At 33.9% G+C, this 13,107-nt stretch overlaps 2 protein-coding genes and 3 non-coding genes across 6 annotated transcripts; 2 read left to right on the forward strand and 3 right to left on the reverse strand.

Moving 5' to 3' along the window:
- The first annotated feature begins 1,224 nt into the window (after window positions 1-1,224).
- Window positions 1,225-3,724, forward strand: LOC104742862 (uncharacterized). The gene is made up of 4 exons (XM_010463931.3): window positions 1,225-1,624; window positions 2,139-2,261; window positions 3,249-3,368; window positions 3,447-3,724. The coding sequence occupies exons 1-4, from the start codon at window positions 1,588-1,590 to the stop codon at window positions 3,509-3,511; spliced, it is 345 nt and encodes a 114-aa protein (XP_010462233.2). The 5' UTR covers window positions 1,225-1,587; the 3' UTR covers window positions 3,512-3,724.
- Window positions 2,413-2,484, reverse strand: TRNAC-GCA (transfer RNA cysteine (anticodon GCA)). Its single transcript has one exon. It is a non-coding gene; the product is annotated as a tRNA-Cys (tRNA).
- TRNAC-GCA (transfer RNA cysteine (anticodon GCA)) lies at window positions 2,600-2,671 on the reverse strand. Its single transcript has one exon. It is a non-coding gene; the product is annotated as a tRNA-Cys (tRNA).
- Window positions 2,906-2,977, reverse strand: TRNAC-GCA (transfer RNA cysteine (anticodon GCA)). Its single transcript has one exon. It is a non-coding gene; the product is annotated as a tRNA-Cys (tRNA).
- Window positions 3,725-5,767: 2,043 nt separating the features above from the next.
- On the forward strand, window positions 5,768-11,885 carry LOC104742863 (putative LRR receptor-like serine/threonine-protein kinase At1g53430). 2 transcript variants are annotated; one of them, XM_010463932.3, is made up of 23 exons: window positions 5,768-6,116; window positions 6,993-7,170; window positions 7,270-7,341; window positions 7,447-7,515; window positions 7,620-7,691; window positions 7,769-7,840; window positions 7,923-7,994; window positions 8,086-8,157; window positions 8,239-8,310; window positions 8,406-8,477; window positions 8,564-8,638; window positions 8,733-8,804; window positions 8,873-8,938; window positions 9,011-9,070; window positions 9,164-9,202; window positions 9,287-9,336; window positions 9,423-9,793; window positions 9,867-10,065; window positions 10,165-10,311; window positions 10,405-10,526; window positions 10,596-10,806; window positions 10,890-11,127; window positions 11,214-11,885. In XM_010463932.3, the coding sequence occupies exons 1-23, from the start codon at window positions 6,005-6,007 to the stop codon at window positions 11,827-11,829; spliced, it is 3,129 nt and encodes a 1,042-aa protein (XP_010462234.2). In that variant the 5' UTR covers window positions 5,768-6,004; the 3' UTR covers window positions 11,830-11,885. The 2 variants fall into 2 exon arrangements, with proteins under 2 accessions (XP_010462234.2, XP_087340236.1); XM_087484110.1 differs by having other exon boundaries at window positions 10,890-11,227.
- The last annotated feature ends 1,222 nt before the right edge of the window (window positions 11,886-13,107 follow it).

Raw genomic sequence — 13,107 nt, forward strand, 5'->3', positions numbered from 1 at the left:
CATTCCCAAAAACTTGTGGTTGAAGAAGACTTGAAGTTGAGTGAGTTTCTGATCTCTTTTAAATAAACTATTACTACAGAAATAGTAAGAAATATACAGAACATGTGTCTTCTAGAAAAGAATCATGATAAACTCACTCAAATAGTAAAGGGTTGTTATTGGTTTGTAATTTAAAAAGAGTTTTAATGATTTTAAATGTTACTTAGAATTTGTTGTTATTCAATCAAGATTTTGCTAAACTCTCTTAAAATTTGGTGTTATTAGTTCGTGATTTGTGAAAAGGTCAGTTAAAATCTTAATGAATATGGTGTTGTTAGATTAAGAATAGTATAAAGTCATTAAAATTCCGGTGTTATTCAACTAAAACAAAAGAATCTATGATTGTTAATGAATTCAATTTTTGTGTTATTGGTTTATGATTTTATACACTTTTCTTCACAAAATAAAATCATGGAAAGTATGATTAAAATATTGAGATTGTTTGGAAGACTTTAAAAGATTATAAAAAAAAACAAATCAACAAGATTATAGAAAACTCTCTAACAATTCTTTTAAATTTTTTATTTATTCACTTTCTATGATTTTATTGAAGTTATCAAAATTCTTTATAAATTAGAATCCGATCCCCTAAAACTTGAAGTTGAGTGAGTTTTCTGATCATTTTCTTGTTTGAAAAGATTTTATATAAAAAATAAACTCTTACTACATAAATAGTAGGAAATATATAAAAAATTCAAGGAGAAATAATTAAAAATTACAATCTTATTTTGAAAAGAAAAGAAAAATCTCAGTGCTATAGTAATATTTAATTCTATTTTTATCACAAACCTTTTTTTTTTTTGTCGTCCACAAACATATTTAAAAGGAGAAAGAATGAAGAAACATTATTGTATACCATCATTATCGAAGGGATTGTCCTTAACAAATTCAACTATTCCTTCTTTAAAAAACAACAAAAACAAATCTGGTAGCGACTTTTAAAAGTGAATGGTTATTGCCTAATTCTTTTTCTCAACCTGATCAACTTAATTAAGCCAAGATCAATTATTAGTACTATTAGTTAAAAATATAAAGATTAAAGTGCAAACAGAGGAAATAAAAAATAAAGATTAAAGTGCATAGATTCTTCAATCCAAAGAATAATTAGGATGACGTGGTGAAATCTGATTGGGTGATGTAACATTGGTTCGCATTGGATTTAGAAACCTTTTTGCCGTTAATTGAGAAAACAGCGAAGCCAAAAAAAAAAAAAAAAAAAAAACCCCAAGAAAAAAAAACAAATCTTTATATAAACGAAAAGATTAACACAAAAATAATGTCACAATCATCAACACCGCCGATTCATCGTCATCTTCAACTCGGTCTTGATCTTCTTCTTCATTCTACCGACATCTGATTTGTGTGTCTCAAGATTCGGAAAGAAATATCTTTGCTTTCTCTTTTTTTAAAGGGAAGGTGAAAAGTTTGCGACTTTGATTGGTTTCGATGAAGCTTCGACAAAACCCTTGTTCTGTCTGAATCCGTTTCTGCGAGAGAATTTGTGTGTGTTTTTTTTTTAATACTTGAAGGGTTGAAAGAAGCAGATTAATGGGTTGTGCTGGATCAACACAGTCGCAAGGAGATGGTGAGATCGAATCTTTCTTAGTTCTACGACTTTACTCTGTTCTGGATAAGGCGAAAAAGGAATCATTTTTTTTTTTGTTTATGGAGTAGATGAGAAAAAACCCTAGATGTGTAATTAATATGTTAGAATGTTCTTTTGTTCCAACCTTTAATGTAGATTTTGTTTATTGAAATTTTAGGGTTTAGGTTTTATCTGATCTGATGGGGTTTGATTCAGTTACAAATCTTCATGGCAGTAGTATGAGCTTTGATGTTTTAATTATTGATTCCGATGAAGTATTTTTATGTTTTAGAATTTGGTTTGTCTGTGTTGTGTATGTTTGTTTATGCTACAGAATCTACTAAATATGGTTGGACTTTTCTTTTATGGAAAGAAAATTAAGTGAATGATCTACACGGATAAAGCTAGTTTCTGCCAATGGACTCTTAATGGTCAATGCATTATGATTGATGATGCAAAAAGATCCTTTATTATATGCATTGCATCAGATGGATAACTTCTTGTTTCTTTACAGGGTCAGTGAAGAAAATTAGGAAGCCGAAACCATGGAAGCACACCCAACCGATCACCAAAGCTGAGCTTATGAAATTGAGAGAAGAGTTTTGGGACACTGCTCCTCATTATGGCGGTAGGAAAGGTAACTGTTACTTGTTTCTTGAGCTTGCCTTGATTTTGATTTTTTGAGTGGTGTTTTCGCTTTATACCATTTGATTACACAACAAAAGAATTGGAAGGTTTGTAGAAAGGGGATATTAGTGTGGGAGGGAAGGGGACAAAAGAGAATTCTAAGGGCCCTACCGGGTTCGAACCGGTGACCTCTTGATCTGCAGTCAAATGCTCTACCACTGAGCTAAGGACCCCTTGGTTGTTTAGCAATGAGTTGACATACAGAAGATTATAGATTAGTCAATCATCTGCAGAAAAAGGATATTAGTGATTGAAGAAGGGAGAGGAACAAAAATATAGAGAGTTTTTAGGGCCCTACCGGGTTCGAACCGGTGACCTATTGATCTGCAGTCAATTGCTCTACCACTGAGCTAAGGACCCTTTGGTTGTTTAGCAATGAGTTAGGCATTGTTCTGAAAAAAGAGATATTGGTGACTGGGAAGGAGAGAAAGAGAGAGGTTTAAGTTCTACTACCTATGGATAGGTCAATCACTCAATAAGCGGTTGTTAGAGATGTGATGAATGTGGAAGTCATTGATTTACCATTGGATTATTTAAGGGTATGTAGAAAAGGAATTGTAGGGATTAAGGAAGGCTGTAAAAGTAAAAAATTTAAGGGCCCTACCGGATTCGAACCGGTGACCTATTGATCTGCAGTCAATTGCTCTACCACTGAGCTAAGGACCCTTTTTGCTATTCTTCAGAAGACTTGCGTGAAAAGATAATTTACTAGGCTGAGAATTTAAGTGTTTACCACTTGTTTAGTTTTCATGATTTCCCGTAACTCTTTTTACTAGGTTGAGAATTAAATTGTGTTAGTGGTAATCATATACCAGACTACCAGAGTTAAGGGAAATCATAGAAACTTTGTGTCAAAATAATGATATACTTTGTTTTTCTGCTATTTGCATCTAATCTTAGTATCAACATGGTGTATTTTTACACTTGGCAATCGCAGAGATATGGGACGCACTGCGTGCTGCTGCTGAAGCTGACATATCTCTTGCACAAGCAATTGTAGACAGTGCAGGAGTCATTGTTCAGAACACGGATCTCACAGTCTGCTATGACGAGAGAGGTGAAAGTTCAAATCTTTTTTCGCTTGCCTTTGTGATTGTTCTTCTTGATCCTAACTAGTGCTGTTATTGCCTTGCAGGTGCTAAGTATGAGCTACCTAAGTATGTTCTAAGCGAACCTACCAACTTTGTGGAAGAAAATTGATTTAAGATGACGAACATTTGAAATGACAAGAAAGAAAAGAAGAACCAAATGTAAATCTTGTGTGTAAGTAGTTACATTAGGATTCTCTGCTTTTGTCTATTTTGACACTTAAAAAAAATATTGATTCCCACATCTCTCTCTCTCTCTCTCTCTGACTTGTACCTAAGAACTCAGATTGTTTCTGGAAATCTAAAGACAGTTCTTTGAGTTTCATCTTAATATGTTATTTACACAAACTTGCTAATGAACTGATGGTGATTTACTTTGATCACTCATGCTCATACTCGTACTTATATCTTGCCCTATCGTTTCATAATACTTCTTCATTGTGTTCATGTTTTCAAGTCTTGTTGTTTCTCTTCTATGCATTGAAGCATCCTCAAGTTTCTCCATCTCCATCATCTTCACCACTTCTGACATTGACGGTCTCTCACAGGGCTTTGAGCTTGTATACATTATCGCAATTTGGATCATGGCCATTGCTTCTTCTCTGTTATAATCTGATCCTAGTCTCGGATCCACCAGTTTCCAACAGATTATTCTGACCCCTCAATACCTCCACCTAGGGAAACAAGAACAAAAAAGTCCAACTTTTTAACTCAATGATTAACGTGAAATGTTATCAAAAAGAAAAATGGTTAACGAGTCAATAAGATAGAAAGTATTATTGTTCATGGATCGTTCTATCTTTTTACTCCTGCCATGAACTATCTCTAGAACTACAATACCATGTAACCGCTGCAAAATATTGCAAAACAATTAATCTGTTGTGTGATATAAGCAAATCTTGCATGACATAACCTTTTTGACTTACAATGTTCCAGCTATTCGAGTGCTAATGTGAGTGTTGTCCTCTTCATCAAGCTTGCCAAGACTAAAGTCAGATTTTTTTCTATACATTTAGAATTTGCAATGTGTCACAACTTCACAAATTTATAAAGCGTCAAATATCAACGTATAACAGATAATTAACGACATTACGTTTTAATATTGAGACATCGAGTCACATGTTAACAAGAGATCTATAATTGGGTTGGCAAATCATAGTCCTATTAGGTTAAGGAGTAGTAGCCTAAACCTATATATAAAATATTAAATTAATCTAAAAGTTGTATAAAAAATTTGAAAGCATTCTATATTATGAAACAAAAAATCTCCTCTAAAACATCTTATAGTATGAAATAGAGAGAATATATAATATTACGACAAGCATAATAACTATGTTAGAACTTCCCAATAATATAGATCCATATATAATAGGTGAAAAAAATTATATATTTTCAAGGGGTAAAACTAGGGTTACTAAATGTATTTATATAAACTTTTACGACAAAATCTTTTCTATACCTACTAAGTTCTAATAAACCATAAACAATCAAGATTTTGGGCCAAGTACGTATGGCTGCTTATAGACAACATCACGGCTAATCCTTTTGGACTCCGGTGCCTTGAACTTGAAATTAAACAGATCAATTATTTATTTAAAAGCTATGTGTAAAAGTAAAACTAATAAAGCAGTCAAGAAAAACATACATCCCTTGGTCATTTGTTTAACATTTTCTACGTTCAAAGTAGAAAAATTAACCTTTTTGCATGGGGAGACAAGGTCTTGTTCTAGTTTATAAAGTTTTAATAGTTTACAAAAAGCTACAGAGTGTGTTTCGACTACAATAATAATAATACTTTGATTAATTATGTTCGTCAGAAACAGCGGAATCCGAACGTGGACCCTTCTGGGTAGGAACGTGTAAATAAATATAAGCACTTTCATATTATTTGGTGAATATGTTTTTTTTTTATATACAATTAAATTAGTAATTTTTAAAATTTAATCTAAAAAATAAATACAACATGATGCACACATTAATTATATAATTAAAATTCGTAGATCTTTCTTGGTTAATCAATATTTTTCAAATACAAATGTAGAATGTGTAAGAAAAGAAAACTGAGTTTTATCAAATATTTAAGGGAATAGTAATATGTATTTCTTTAAGACAAAATGTAGACCAAAAACATATCACTATTTATTCAAATACAAATGTAGAAATGTGTAAGAAAAGTAAACTAAATTCATCAAAATATTTAAGATAAAAGTAATATGTATTTATATATTTATTTGAAAATACAAATGAAGATTAGAAAGCAGGCAGTTAATTTTTTTTTTTGTTAAAGAGAAAGCAGTCAGTTAAACCCCACACAAATTATTCATTTCCGGCGGCTACATAAAAGTACATATATCTTAGAAATACATTTATCAGGATTTTTTTTTCTCATTTTTTTATTATATGAGTTTTTTTGGGACGAAATGAGATACATGTATTTTATTTATATATATGAACACACTAAAAGCTTTTTCACAACTGTTTCTTTCTTTCTTCTTCTTCTTTCTCTCTCAACTCCCTCTATATCTCTTTCTCGCTCTCTCTCAATCGTACGTCTAGTCTCGTCTTGTCTGTTTGATTGTTTCCTTAGAAAAAAAAAAATCGAGAGATGGGTTTCATCTTCTCGACAGAGAAAGTAGTGTTTCATCTTCTCATCTTCATTTGCTTATTGGAGAATTTTGGATCATCAAATGCTCAACAACTTTTGCCAGAAGATGAAGGTGCGTCTCAATCTTTAATTTGTGTAATCCATACACACATTATCATATGAATTCCTTCGATTTCAATTCTTGAGTCGCTAATTCGACTTTAGTTTCAATAATTCGATGCTTCTTTGTTCTTGAGACCAAAAAAATAAAAATAAACCTAACTAGATTGTGAATTCAAGAATTCCACAAGAGATCGTATTTTTAAAAAAGGGTTATCCATTAATTATTAGCTTTTCGTATAAGGTTTAAAATTTCTAAAGTCAAATTTTCGTCATATTTGACAAATAAAAGCTGGAAAAAAAACAATATTTTTGCTAAGATTACTATGGATTTATTTGAGTTTCGCTCAATAATTGAATGGTGGTGGGTCGTCATAGTTGCACGATGCAAAAGCTTAAAAATTAGGTACACATAGTTGACTAAGAACACACTTTTTACGTTTTTTCATGTATACGCATGTTAAGTTCATGGTTTGTATCTCAAATTCATGTATGATAAAATGAAACCGATCGGATCATGATTACCATTTTATTATAAGACCTTCTTCTAGTAAGTCAATTTGTAAATGAGTGATTTTTTTTTTTTTTTTTTTTTTTTGGTAGAATGTAAAAGAGTGATTTATCATTTTATTGTATGATTTTTTTTTTTTTTTTTCCTGTCTAATATATGATCATTTGTCCCATCTGGATAATATATGTATAATTTTTTCTCAAAGATGTGTTGTAAACGAATAAATCTCTTTCAATATGTGCAAGTTGGGTCAATTACAGAGACGTTCAGATTGAGATATTTTATAGTTGTTTAATCTCTCATTCTTAATTTATCAATTGGACTTTCCTGATTTATATCAAAAGTATGACTTTGAATGTTTTGACCAATTTTGCACAGTTCAAACATTGCGAACGATCTTTAGAAAGCTACAAAACCAAACAGTGAACATCGAGAGGACTTCTTGTTCCGACGGAAAATGGAACTTTGTTGGCAGCTCATTGGAAAACCCACCGACCAGTAACATCACCTGCGACTGTACTTTCAATGCCAGCTCAGTTTGTCATGTCACAAACATGTAAGTATATGTCTATTTGTCACATCAGTAACTTTCCAAGTAAGAAACAGAGTTATGGTTCTAAAACAAAAACTTTCTCTTCTTGATTTTCATCAACAGACAGCTCAAAAGTTTAAGCTTGCCTGGAATTTTCCCGGCTGAGTTCGGAAACCTCACGAGTCTTCAACAGATGTAAGCACATTTTGTTCTCAATGTTCCTTCATTCTTCGCGAAATGTCTGAAACTTGGAACTCAAGCGATCTTCGTTTTATGTTTCCCTTTCGTTTTTTCTTACAGAGATCTTACTCGGAACTTTCTCAATGGAACGATACCTGCGACATTGTCTCAAATTCCGCTTAAAATCTTGTAACCATTCCCTGCAATACATATATATATTATTACCTTTTTCTAGTCAGTTGTGATGATAATAATAAAGTTATACTGATTCTTCCGTTTCTGTTTACTAAAAGGTCTGTAATCGGAAACCGTCTCTCTGGACCATTACCTCCTCAACTCGGAGAGATTACTACGCTTACTGAAGTGTAATGTTACATATCTTATCTTGTTTTCGTCTAACCAGAATTGACTTAGATTCTAATATGTAAAAAACGAATTGCAGGGTTTTGGAAGCTAATTTATTTACAGGACCACTTCCTTCAAACCTAGGGAACTTAAGAAACTTGAAAAGATTGTAAGATCTTTAATTATATACTTTTTCTTCCTTCATTGTTATTTCAGTTTTACTTAGTGATTTGGTGTATTTATGGATACAGGCTACTCTCTTCAAACAACTTCACTGGTCCGATCCCTGAGTCCTTAAGCAATCTCAAGAACTTGACTGATTTGTAAGTAGAGAGATACATACAGTGAGATTTCTTGCAGTCGGATTGATGGAAACTTTGGAATGGTTCTAAAAGCTTCATATGTTTCTTGCAGTCGGATTGATGGAAACTCTCTATCTGGGAAGATACCTGATTTCATCGGAAACTGGACTCTGCTCGATAAGCTGTGAGTAACCGTCATTTCTCTGATTACTTCTTCTAAAGAACACTGTAAAAATTTGCAGTGACTAAACTGTTCAATCTGCAGAGACCTTCAAGGCACATCAATGGAAGGTCCAATTCCAGCTTCAATATCAAACTTGAAGAACTTGACTGAATTGTAAGTAACCAAAGAGTTTAACAATTACCTTATACTTTTGCATGCTTGTCATCAAAACTTTTGAGCTTAATAAAGCTCTCTCTCTCTCTTATCAGGAGGATAACCGATTTGCGTGGACCGGCCTCTTCTTTTCCAGACCTGAAAAATATTGCGAACATAGAACGATTGTAAGTGTTGATCGAAGTTTGATTCAACTCACTTTATAAACTCTGTTTCATCAAACAATGTTTTAACATTCTACCAACTTCATCAGGGTACTAAGAAATTGTTTGATAAGGGGACCTATACCGGATTACATTGGTACCTCCATGAGTGTGCTGAAGGAACTGTAAGTCAAAACTCTCTTTCTAATTTCACAGCTTAAAGGCTAATAATTTGATCCAAGATTTCACATTAAAGTATGTACATGTGTGTGTGTGCAGAGATTTAAGCTCAAACATGCTAACCGGTGTAATTCCAGACACATTTCGGAATCTTGAGAAGATTAAGTTTATGTAAGTTTTAAATTCTCAACATCTTAACTACTTTCAAAAACTGAATGTTAACTACTTTGCTGCTTTAGGTATCTGAATAATAACTCATTGACTGGTCAAGTTCCTCAGTTCCTCATCAACAGTAAAGAAAGCCTGTAAGCAAACTAAACAACTTACCTCGACTTTGATGATTATCTCGGGTCATTAATTTCTTGATCTGTTTTCAGTGATTTATCTGACAACAATTTCACTCAGCCACCTACTGTAAGCTGTAATCAGCTTGATGTGTAAGCACTGTTTTTGTTTCATATCCGTGATTTTTCAAGTTTAACTTTGTCTATATGTTTTTCTAATCAGCACTATTGGTTAACATTTTGTAGGAACTTGATCTCCAGCTACCCGTCAGTAACCGATAACACGTGAGTCTCCTTTTTCTCCCTCTTTTCCGAACCCAAAAACCAAAGATACTTACTTACAAAATAGAAACAACTCTACTTGTGTAGTACTCAATGGTGCTTGAGAGAAGATCTTCCATGTCCAGGAGATGCAGAACGTGAGTGTACATCTCAAAAGATTCAATCTTACCTAGAAAGAAACCCCTAGCTAACCAGTTACATTTTTGTTTCCGGGTTCTCGCAGAGTCTTCCCTGTTCATCAATTGTGGAGGAAGCAGACTCAAGATTGGCAAAGACACGTATACGGATGACTTGAACAGTAGAGGCCTATCAACTTTTTCTTCAGTCTCTGAAAGTTGGGGATACAGCAGTTCTGGAGTTTGGCTAGGCGACGACGATGCCTCCTACTTAGCAACTGACAAATTTAAATTGATCAATGATACAACTCCAGAGTATTACAAAACAGCCCGTCTTTCTCCACAGTCACTCAAGTACTATGGACTATGCATGAGAAAAGGAAGTTACAAAGTGCAGCTCCATTTTGCAGAGATTATGTTCTCCAATGACCAGACTTTTAGTAGCTTAGGGCGGCGAATATTTGACATTTATGTCCAAGTGAGTTTTGCAAAACAAACAAGAAAGTTTCAGTTTTTTGGATTAGAATTCAAAATGGGATTCTCTTGTGCAGGGGAATTTGTTGGAGAGGAACTTCAACATAGCAGAGAGAGCAGGTGGAGTTGGTAAACATACCATACTACAAATTAATGAAGTTCAAGTGAATGGAAGTACGTTGGAGATTCATTTGCAATGGACAGGAAAAGGCACAAACGGAATACCAACACGAGGTGTTTACGGGCCTCTCATATCTGCCATAACGATTACACCAAGTGAGTTTCCTATCCAAATCTTTCTCAACTGTTTGAAATTATGTTAGAGTGAGTAAGTGAGTGATTATTCTCTCTCTACTATATTGCCTGTTGCTGTAGATTTCAAGGTTGATACGGGAAAAGAATTGTCCAATGGAGCAGTTGCAGGCATTGTTATTGCAGCGTGTGCGGTTTTCGGGTTTCTGGTACTTCTAATCCTCTGGCTTACAGGTTACTTAGGTGGAAAAAAAGAAGTGGATGAACATGGTAAGCAAGAAAACATCATTTTTTCAAGAAATGCTCTTTCTCATTTTCAAGAATTGATTGATTCTTTCAAATCTTACTTTTTTGTTTTATCAGAAGAGCTTAGGGGACTTGATTTGCAGACAGGATCATTCACATTGAAACAAATCAAACGTGCTACTAATAACTTTGATCCAGAAAACAAGATTGGTGAAGGAGGATTTGGACCAGTTTATAAGGTGATCATGACTGCTTTGGTTTTACATCTTCACATGTTCTTTTGAGTACTAATCGGTTTTGGTTATTAGGGTGTTCTTGCTGATGGAATGACCATCGCGGTGAAGCAGCTTTCATCAAAATCTAAGCAAGGAAACAGAGAATTTGTGACTGAGATTGGGATGATCTCTGCGTTGCAACACCCAAATCTTGTGAAACTTTATGGTTGTTGCATCGAAGGGAAAGAGCTTTTGCTTGTGTATGAGTACTTAGAGAACAACAGTCTCGCTCGCGCACTCTTTGGTTAGTTTTCTTTATCCATCTGAGAAAAATAGTTTTAGGTTCTTGATCTTTACGCTAAAGTCTCATGTGGGTTATCTTAACAGGCACAGAAAAACAGAGACTTCACTTGGAGTGGCCAACAAGGAACAAGATATGCTTAGGGATTGCGAAAGGATTGAATTATCTACACGAGGAATCAAGGCTGAAGATTGTTCATAGAGACATAAAAGCGACAAATGTGCTTCTTGATCTGTCTCTAAATGCTAAGATATCTGACTTTGGTCTAGCTAAACTCGACGAAGAAGAGAATACACATATCAGCACAAGGATTGCAGGAACAATGTGAGGGTTCATCACTTATCTTTCTAAAATTCATCGCAGATGTGAGTGTTAACACATACAAGAATTTATATTTCATTGATATGCAGAGGTTACATGGCTCCAGAGTATGCAATGAGAGGTTACTTAACAGACAAGGCAGATGTTTACAGCTTTGGTGTTGTCTGCTTAGAGATTGTGAGTGGAAAGAGCAACACAAATTACAGACCAAAAGAAGAGTTCGTTTACCTTCTTGATTGGGCATATGTTTTGCAAGAACAAGGGAGTCTTTTAGAGCTTGTGGATCCAGATCTCGGTACAAGCTTTTCGAAGAAAGAAGCGATGAGGATGTTGAACATAGCTTTACTCTGTACCAACCCATCTCCGACATTGAGACCACCAATGTCATCTGTTGTGAAAATGCTAGAAGGAAAAATCAATGTCCAACCACCATTGGTGAAACGTGAAGCTGATCCAAGTGGTTCAGCTGCAATGAGATTTAAGGCCTTTGAGCTATTGTCACAAGACAGCGATTCACAAGCCTCAACATTTGCGAGAAACAGAGAACAACACATAAGCTCCTCTTCGATGGACGGTCCGTGGGTCGATTCTTCCTTCTCCGAGCCTAGCAAAGATGTTAGCCTACAACAGCAAGAAGAAGGACGTTCATCATCTTCGTCGAAAAATCTTTTAGATGATCTTACCGATGTGAAGATTGAGTCATGAATTGTTAATCATTAAGATTCTTTTAATCAATTTACAGACAAAACAGTATTAACCAACACCTCCTGATATACACATATCAATCAAATTTTATAACAAACAACTCAAAATTTTAAAAAAATAAAATAAAATAAAGTTCAAATGGCATAGTTTGAAATAAAGTAAAATAAACAGAGTGAAAAGAATCGAGAGTGTGAAGGCCAACTAAGTCAATCCACCACTTCGACGGTTCTACTTCTACCCATCAATTTGATTACCAATGAGAGCGCGAAGACCAGCCTTGTAACCACCATGTTGCTCTCACCTCAAGGCCTACATCACTTTTTATGAGTACTAGATGAGTATCGGCGCACTGCGCGGGTTATCTTTTGACGATATGAACAATTAAATTTTCACTGTCAATATCAGATCGTGTATTGAGTAGTCAAAAACGAAAGCATAACCATGGTGATTGATATCAATGTGACTGAAAATTTGGAGTAGCCAACACACATGATTGAATCTCTTTTTTTTCTGGCACTTTAGCAATAAGAAAAAAAAAACTGTAGTAAATTTGGTCAATTCACAAATCTCATAATCTATTCTACCTCTTAATAATCAAACACAAAATATTTTTTTCTTATTCTATAGTAAAATTACATTTAACAACACACATACATGTCCTGTGTATAAAAATTTAGAAACAACACCACTCAAATACAAAAATTTTAAGGTTCACCATAGTGAGAATGAACTTGCAATCCTGTGTATAGTTGAGCAGATAGAGTCATAGAAAGAAGGTTTACAGAGAAGGAAAACAATGTAAAATTAAGAGAAAACTTTGATTTTTCTTGTTTGTTATCGAATGAATGAATATAATCACTTACAAACTATAATTAGAAGAACTAATTAAACATCTTTTTCTATATATTCACGACTCCTGCCATATCAGGTTTTGTTTTTTCGAACCTGCTACACCGTACCAAAGAAAGAAATATAGGAATAATTAAAGAATACAGTAAGCAGAACATAGCATGCAATTCCCATAATGAAGAAACTAACTTGTAATCTAGTTTGAGCAAAAAAAATAAACCATTACTAATGCATTAACATAGTCTAGCTAAGCTATAAAAAATAACCAGTTACAACCAATATAAAATTCGTTCATGCTTGGATATAGACTCTTGAGAAGCCTAAAAAGCCACAAGTTGTACCCATCAGCTATTTGGAACAATAAGCATACTAATCAGTTCCAATTAGACAATTTCTAGATGATGTTAAAATTGTCTTAACATCAGTATA

Source organism: Camelina sativa, chromosome 14, assembly GCF_030686135.1.
Source record: "Camelina sativa cultivar CO46 ecotype springtype chromosome 14, ASM3068613v1".
Lineage (NCBI taxonomy): Eukaryota > Viridiplantae > Streptophyta > Magnoliopsida > Brassicales > Brassicaceae > Camelina > Camelina sativa.

What these genes read in the sequence shown, in the direction of transcription:
- LOC104742862 (XM_010463931.3), top strand. Translation starts at nt 1,588, where the DNA reads ATGGGTTGTGCTGGATCAACACAGTCGCAAGGAGATG. An exon ending in TCATTATGGCGGTAGGAAAG is followed by an intron (nt 2,262 to 3,248) that starts GTAACTGTTACT and finishes TGGCAATCGCAG; the next exon opens with AGATATGGGACGCACTGCGT. An exon ending in AGTCTGCTATGACGAGAGAG is followed by an intron (nt 3,369 to 3,446) that starts GTGAAAGTTCAA and finishes ATTGCCTTGCAG; the next exon opens with GTGCTAAGTATGAGCTACCT.
- LOC104742863 (XM_010463932.3), top strand. Translation starts at nt 6,005, where the DNA reads ATGGGTTTCATCTTCTCGACAGAGAAAGTAGTGTTTCATCTTCTCATC. An exon ending in CTCAAGAACTTGACTGATTT is followed by an intron (nt 7,995 to 8,085) that starts GTAAGTAGAGAG and finishes TGTTTCTTGCAG; the next exon opens with TCGGATTGATGGAAACTCTC. An exon ending in TGGACTCTGCTCGATAAGCT is followed by an intron (nt 8,158 to 8,238) that starts GTGAGTAACCGT and finishes TTCAATCTGCAG; the next exon opens with AGACCTTCAAGGCACATCAA.